Source organism: Alosa alosa, chromosome 8 (genome assembly GCF_017589495.1).
Source record: "Alosa alosa isolate M-15738 ecotype Scorff River chromosome 8, AALO_Geno_1.1, whole genome shotgun sequence".
NCBI lineage: Eukaryota > Metazoa > Chordata > Actinopteri > Clupeiformes > Clupeidae > Alosa > Alosa alosa.
The window spans coordinates 5,402,390-5,410,626 of record NC_063196.1 but is presented as its reverse complement, the minus strand read 5'-3'; the positions used below and the strand labels follow the sequence as shown (position 1 = coordinate 5,410,626).

General features: G+C 43.0%; 1 protein-coding gene across 3 annotated transcripts; it reads right to left on the bottom strand.

Moving 5' to 3' along the window:
- Positions 1-2,442: 2,442 nt before the first annotated feature.
- slc25a47a (solute carrier family 25 member 47a) lies at positions 2,443-8,079 on the bottom strand. Of its 3 annotated transcripts, none has more exons than XM_048249621.1 (6): positions 8,006-8,079; positions 6,911-6,954; positions 6,751-6,822; positions 5,682-5,858; positions 3,786-4,065; positions 2,443-3,509 (listed from the first exon to the last, which is right to left on the bottom strand). In XM_048249621.1, the coding sequence occupies exons 4-6, from the start codon at positions 5,835-5,837 to the stop codon at positions 3,214-3,216; spliced, it is 732 nt and encodes a 243-aa protein (XP_048105578.1). In that variant the 5' UTR covers positions 5,838-5,858; positions 6,751-6,822; positions 6,911-6,954; positions 8,006-8,079; the 3' UTR covers positions 2,443-3,213. The 3 variants fall into 3 exon arrangements, with proteins under 3 accessions (XP_048105578.1, XP_048105576.1, XP_048105577.1); XM_048249619.1 differs by lacking the exon at positions 8,006-8,079 and adding an exon at positions 7,538-7,998; XM_048249620.1 differs by lacking the exon at positions 8,006-8,079 and adding an exon at positions 7,327-7,371.
- Positions 8,080-8,237: the final 158 nt, after the last annotated feature.

Below are 8,237 nucleotides of genomic sequence, written 5' to 3'. Positions count from 1 at the left end.
TTATCAGGCATTTATTTCGGCAGAAATGCGAGTGTGCAAGGGTTCACGACACCAACCTTGCTCCAGCGGCGAGATCACAACACATCACATGATTGGCACAATGTATTCACATGTCAACTTTTTTGCCGCGGAAGGGGCGGGATATGTGTAGACAACTGCCATATTGGCGTTACAAACTAACCCCATGCATTTCTATGGAGGAGTGCTGTGTCTCCTGATTAGAAAGTCTGACTGTATTTTGTGGGCAACTTATGATGATTTTATATAACATTCATTCAACATTCTTGAGGTCATGGCAATAATATATAATCCCTTGTAATAGTGCAGTAGGAAAAACTATGATTATGTCTGGACCTTTCCCTGGCTTAGTGGTAGAGTTATTGGGCTCATGTGATAGGTAAACCAGCTTAATGTTTGGTCAGATTAGTTTGTTTGTTTGGTTCCTGGTCCTGGTCCTTTGTGGGGTTATGCCACCTGAAGGTTAAGTCGTCAACTGAGGTCAACTCCTAACGTAAACAGAAAGAGGCCAAGAGAGACATTACAACCACTGAAGTATTTGGATTGGATGCAGGCCTTAACTAACCTGGCAATAGCCAGATGAATTTCGCTCCGCCTAGCTCCACTCATCCATCTGGAACCGATCCATTGAAGTGTTGCTTCAGAAGGCTGGGCCTAATCAAAAAATGCTTGCATATGATTGAATAAGCCACTTGTCCGTCATCTACTGACATGCTACTTCAACCACTCACATCGAAGCCAACCCGTGACGCTAATAACAGACTCACAGTCGCTTCTACGCTATGTCACATCTATGAAACTCCCGCCCTCCGTCCTGATTGGCTAAACCATAAAGTTGGTTGGAGAAATCACTCTCAATGGAAGAGGTCCCAGATGGATGTGAGTGAAGCTAGGCGGAGCTGACATTCATCTGGCTAGGGTCAGGTTAGGCCTTAACAGGCCACAATAGAAACATTGACCTCTAACCTCTAAAGTGTTAACAGATCAATCCAAATGCACCGCTGCATTCCGCACAGCCTGTTCAGTTCTATTAATTTGGCCATTCAGTGGCATTCAGTTGGCATGTTGGTTCAAGAGGACTTGAGTAGCCACTAGGCACTGACAATGTACACAGTATAGGTGTGTTCCAGGTGTGTTTGTTTGTGGAGGGTGAGGCCTCCACTGAAAAGGACAGGCAGCCACATGCTTGGAATCTTCAGAACCTATTCTCAAAACGACTTTACTCAAAAAATATCTTTTTTCTGCAGATGCATACTTTAGTGCTCACTCAAGCTGACCTGCACAGTGAATCTGGTTGGAAATTCTAACGCAGTTTTGATATATGCCACAAGATGGCAGCATTTGCTACACAATCAGACTAGTTAATGTCAAGGACATGAGAATGAATTTGAATTCCATGCCATGAATGAATGAATTTGAATTCCATGCTATGAATATATGAATATAATATATATTATAATAATTTCAAAGTGGCTGCATGCTGATAAGAAAGTAACTAGTATGACCTGTGTGGAGTGTAACTGCAGAATCGTTGGTGTTATCAGCCTGTTCACAGAAGAAGTCATTACCTTATATCAGGTGTTTTAACCAATGACACACAGCTCACCAGTTCTTCATGAAGGCATCACTGGTGTTCCCTAACCATGCAATAATGTAGTAACACTGCAAATCACCATTCTTTTATTCAGCGGTGGCCCTCATAGTGCTTCTTTGGTCAGAATGGTGGTCGCTGGAATGATGTCACCATTAGTTGAAACCTCCTGCCTTATATCAAGTCTCCAATTTGTGTTTTTGTGCGCAATCTCCGTTTAAATAGAATTCATGAGAGGCGTAATTTACCACAAACACTATGTGATTCCCAGTGATGGTCCCGTGTGTCACTGTTGTTGGTTTGCACCTAACTTAAAAGCCTGCAGGCGATGCTAACCCAAATGCCCCTGGGTGCTGACTTTAAAGGGTCTCTTGACAGTAACACGTGCAAAAAGCCAACAAGCCCACCAGTGCTGAGAGAGGTTTGCTAATTGGCAAATAGCAAATACAGCCGTCAGGTCACAGCGGGTTCTGACACCTCAGAAGTGCTGCTGGGCTACCGAGAGTGCCATTCAGGATACTTCAGAGATAAAGGCACAAGATGCCACCCCCCGCCCCCCTTTAGCCAAGAGAATTTCTTCAGCCAAGAGAATTTCAATTTCTCTGAAACACAGGCTCTCCTTCAAGCCTGGGTGAATCCAGACGAATCTGTGAGCGCATTTGAATTTGTTCTGCAGACCCATCTGTTGAGAATCGGTTTAGTGTCAGCCAGGCTAATCCAGGAACGGTCAGAGAAATAATAGTACCTTATAATAGTACCTAACATTTCTGCCTTTTTTGTAAATCCAAAAGGTTTTACTAAATAAGATGGCCATAATGTGACAGAAGATTAAATCTGGATGGATTTAATTTATTGCATTATTAATGCCCATATTAATCCCCACAAGTGCTTAGGCACATCAGTAGCTGGCAGCAGACAAGCTCAAACAGTAGTTTCTTTAACTTGTAACAGCATGAGATTCAAATAAATAACAGAAACCAAATTAATACTTTCATTAACAAAATAAAATATTCTTTTCTTCGACTGAGGACAAAAGTCAACATATTGTAAACATTCATACATACATCCAGGTATACATTTATCACCTTCCTCTCCCCCCTCATCATTTTAGATAAATATATTACATAGTATATAGAGTATATATAGGCCCTCCCCATTTGACCCATAATTATTTTTTACCGGCTAACAAGGTCCAGTCAGCTGCTCTCTAGCCCCAGACCCGAGCCAGATCAAGACCTTTTCTGGGTCGGCTTTGTTCCAGACTCAAACCTTTAGCCAGTGTGCCCTCCTGTGGTGACTTTAGCCTCTGCCTACATCCTGAGGATGGGCACAAAAACTACATTTCCCATGATGCCCCACTACACTACATTTCCACATGATGCCCCAAATACGATACAGCATTTAATTAAGAAGCAGAGTACCTATAGCATACAACTCATGGGTAGTCTCAGACAGTAAAAGCTCTTTCATGCTCACATTTAAAACACTGATGTCCCTTTCTTTCATTTTGTGCGCTTTTCCAGCAGCTAAAGTATATAAAAGATGCATTAATTGACCTGATAATCCACACAGCACAGACACACACAGCATTAGTGCTGGCTATGTCAGATGTGTGTGACTGTCTCTGGTTTGCGGAGGACGCGGACGGCAAGCTCGTACACGGCGAACACCACCATGTTGACTGGGAAGGCGCGCAGGCAGTTGATGCCCAGGCTCTTGAAGAACACGGTCGAACCCTCCACGCGCACGGTCTCCGTCACGCAGTGGACAAGGCCGCGGTACCTCTTCTGCTCCAGCGCACCGTCCATCTGCAGGCGAGCTTTGATGACATCCATGGGCGTGCCGACCGACCAGCCGGCCATGCCAGCCACCCCTCCCGCCAACAGCACAGCAGTCCACTCTGAAGGACACAGGGCAGGGGAAGGACATGAAAAGCACAGCAGGGTGTGTGTGTGTGTGTCTGTCTGTCTGTCTGTGTGTGTGTTTGTGTGTGTATGTGTGTGTGTGTGTGTGAGTGTGTGTGTGTGTATAATGTGCCCACATGTCTCTCCTTCACCTGGCAAAGTTGATTTTTACTAATTAGCACACCTATGATTGAGACTGTGAATGCTTGAGTGAGAGTGTACGTGTGTGTGTGTATGTGTGTGTGTAATGTGCCCATCTGTCCAGTCCTCACCTGTTTCCTTCTGTCCGGCGGGCGTCTGCCACTCGCACAGCGTCTGGTAGGTGAGGAAGTAGGTGGCGAAGGAGGGGCCGTCCCTGAGGGCCAGTGGCAGGGCCCCCTTATACAGGCCCCGTGGCCCGTCCTTGCACACGATGGACACCAGGCAGTGGACGGGGCCGCGGTATTTCGGCTTGGCCAGGTTAGTGCCACCACGACCACCACCACCACGCATGGACTCCGTCTGACACTGCAAACGGACCTTCACAATGTCACCCGGCGACATGACTGAGATCTGCGCGCGCACACACACACACACACACACACACAATAGCATAAAATCTCAATGAAACACAGAATGTTTCTTGCTCTTGTCTTTCTCTGACAGTCTCAAAGAGAAGTTTGTTACAACAATTTGCCACTAATTCTTGTTCAGTTGTACTAAATCAGTGGTTAGTAAGTAAATTAATGCAGTCATTAGTTACTGATACTGTATCCTATGTCTGTATGTATTACACAAAGTTTTTCTGCCATTACTTATATCACACTGAGACAATTCCTTTTATTTCTGCTTATATTGGAAGGCACTTTCTTGATATTCATGTGCATATTATATTCACTGGTTTTATGAATATTGAGCAGCCCACTGCTTAATAGTTTCTTTGTGTGTAAAAACCAATCTCCTCACCAGACATTTTACACACATGAAAACAACAAATTCTTCAAATGTCAATGAAAACCTAAATGTTATTGGAAGAACTTACACTGTGTTGTCATATTGTCATATATGTCATATTTCCCACACCAAAATCATAACACATTCCTACAGGGCTACACAATTTGGGGAAAATGTCTAATGGGAATTTTTCTGACAGATATTTCAATTTCATTTTATTTATCATTTCTGATTACTCCAAATTTCACTTTATGTTGGGCCACTTCTGATTGATGAGGGTGCCTAGCAGTGCAAAACACAACCCTTCTGTGAGCCTCAACGCCTGTCACACAAGAATGAATATATAGTGCGAGTACAAATCATAGATGGGACAAGAATAATCATTAGGACAAAGTTGTGAACTGCATGATTCCTTGCATCCTTTGTGATTTGCTAATTGCATTAGTTCAAATTGTGACTTTTTAGTGTGTACTTTGGTACTTTTTAGTATGTAGTATAGTACTTTTACGTTTATTTTGGGGGCTTTTTGCCTTTATGAAGACAGGCCAGTTGAGCGTGGCGTGACGTGACAGGAAGCGAGCGGAACAGAGAGAATGGGGTGGGATTGGGGAATGACCTTCAGCTGGAATCTAAACAGGCTCCCCATGGCCACTCTGGCCAGTATATCAGGGTTTCTGCAGTTGTGTCAACCAGTAAAATTTAAGTTGTTTAAAGCCTTTTTAAGACTTATGTATTAAATTTAAGACCTACATGAAATACGAAAAAGTAAGGAAAATCAGAGTCCCAGAATTACTTTCCAAAGTAACAAGCTAGGCAGGCTGAGTGAACGGTGATACATTCTGACCAGGCTGTTTTCTGGCTACCAGTTATGATCAGTTCCACGTACTGTAGGTCTCATTTGAGGTTTTATTACAGCATACTAATACCTGAATCGTTAAGAAAAAACTTCAACACACGGAACAAGCTATGAATTCCGTTAACGCATTTCTCAACAACAAAAAAGATCAAGAGAGAGGGAGGAAGCAGTAAATGAATGTACAAATTCAAGACTTAACTACATGTAATTTAAGATCTAGTATGCAATATGTGGAGGTATTTAGGTCTTTTTAAAGCCTTAAATTGAGATTATGACATTTCAGACTTCATAAGCCCCCAAGGAGACACTAGTATGTGCTCGAGATGCCATCATTTGTATCACAGATCTCCCAACATAACACACTACTGTCCAGTCTCACCTGGGCCACTCCCCCAGCCAGTCCAGACAGGAAGACGTCCAGCTTGGTGTTGGGGGCCCCGAGGCCGTGGAACTGACTGAGGCACTGCAGGCAGTTCCTGTAGGTCCCGAACACCACCGAGGATGTCATGGACACAGTGGTGACGGGCAGGGACATCCCCTTAAAGAAACCATGGACCTGCAGGGGTAAGAGGAAGACGTTTCATTTTTATGTCACAATGCTCAGTATTTGTTACACTGAAAACACTACACCAAGCTGTTGATGAACATGAACTGCCTCAGAAGTCCATTGAAGTCCCTGAAAGCACACTGCAGCCTTGATCATGCCCAGAGGAGTCCCACTGGTGTCTGGGATTTGATTAATGTCCTCCTCCTAACTCCTAACACTGAGCACTACACCATAGTACTTAAACCCATTGAAAATGACTGAAGAGGTTTCATGAAAAACATGCTGTTCTTGATTAGTTAATTATTGGATATGTAACATGTAATCTATTATGATGGAGAAGATGGGGTTCCCTTTTCTTTTTCAATGTTTCTTGCTCTCTCTTGTCTTTCTCTGACAGTCCCAAAGAGAAGTTTATTACATGTACATGTACAGACACACATATTCACATATATAGGTGCCACATCTCTCTCTATCTACTTTCTCATTTCTTTATAAATGATTTACAGTTTGAAAAGTTAAATAGGTTAATGCCCAGAGGAGTCCCAATGGCAAACCAAGCATTGCACCAAAACACATGCTATTGGAAATCACTCTGAAATAAATAACTCAGTACTTTCAAACCATCAATCTACACCAACAGATCTGCTCCCCTACAGATTAGGATTTGAACATGAACATGGGTGTATAAAAGCATACAGTAGGCTATGAGAACAGAAAGGCACAGAAAGTCTTATCAAAATGATTTGGATGCTGACATCTGTGGATAAAAATAAACATCATGCATGCATGAATCTGTTCTTAAATTATTGCTGCACATGGAGAACATGGAGAAAAAACAAGGGTAAGTAGTGGTAGATTGGATCAAGGCTGTGCATTAATATAGAAAAAAATAACATCTTACCCCTTCTTTTTCCAAGGTTTTTACAAAACACTGCCATATTCCAGAGAACTGCTTTTGGGTCTGGATCCTCACCTGGAAGTTTAGTTTACAGTGTAAGCCCTAGGCCTACATATGACTTTTGCGACATGTAGCCTGCATAATTTTATTACAATAAACTTACTTTTACTGTGTCGAAGGGGTAACCAACTGCCACCCCACAGGCTCCTGTCAACAGGGGGAAAGCAGCATTCATTCAAACTCAAGGCTAAACTCAAGGCTAAACGCTAAATAACAGTGCATACCTTCACCTGCGTGTTTAACTCCTCAGAGCAAAAATTCGCTGGGCTAAATAGTAAATAAGGTCCGTGTTGTGAAAAATGTTGCAACATTAAAAACTTAGCAGCTCACTGTTTTGGCTAAATGAGCAGCAGCACTAGGCCAGTTTATTCTGAGCCTAATCTTAGGTAACACCCGAAAGCGTGTCAGCACTTGTGCTGGATTGACAGATTAAAAAGCGATAGTCTTAATTTTATAGATACAATTCTGATCACTCGCCCCCACCAAACAAACAAACAAAATCAGCTTAAAAACGTTTACCGCCGATGATCAGGAATGTCAATATTGTCTGACAGATGAAAACCAGTCTGCCACCAACACTGGTTGACAGAAAAGACATCTTTTGTTTTGCTAATATGGCTTCTTTTTAAATTAATACTGTTCTCTATATAACTGCACCACCAAACTACGTTTGCATTTTGGCTATCAATTGCGGTGTAGGGCATATAACTCCAGCTTGGCTTGACATTACCTCCAACAGATCCTGCGAGGAAATCGGCGAAGTGCATCGCTTAACCAGCAGTTCCAAACACGTTGTTAGGTAGTATCAGCTTTCATAGTAGTAAGACTTCACCGAACACCGAACAGTTGAAAATTATCACCACACACGACTTCAAATGTCATATGGATTTGTTTTGTAACTTGTCCTTCGCGGATGACACACGTGGTCATGTTGTCACAACGTTACAAAATCTTCAATGAAGACTCCGGCCACACCCCCAGTATCCCAAACTGCTCTGGGACGAACTATGAGTTTTTAGGGTTAGCCTGTTCCTCTTACTGTAGGCCTATGCTCTCTTTTGGTTGTGGATCTCTATATCTCTTATCTGGGATGGAAAGGTCATGAATATGATAAGTGAGCCTACTACAGCACAATACATCTGATCGTATCAATATTCGTATGTTGTCATGAGTATTACTTCACTATTTCCATCATTACCTGACCAGCTAGTATTATTAGTTCAGTGGTGCTAAACATTTTGTCACGCAGTCGCCGCTGGCCCACATAGCACACACGCAGGCACACAGGCTGCCTGATGTAACCCGGACGTTTCCATATCGCATGTACCAATCACAGTGAAGGTGACCGAGCAGGAGGGGAGTTGTAATCTTTTTGGCTCTCCGATTGGACAGACTCGATGCTGACAATGACGCAGTACACATGTGCCCTG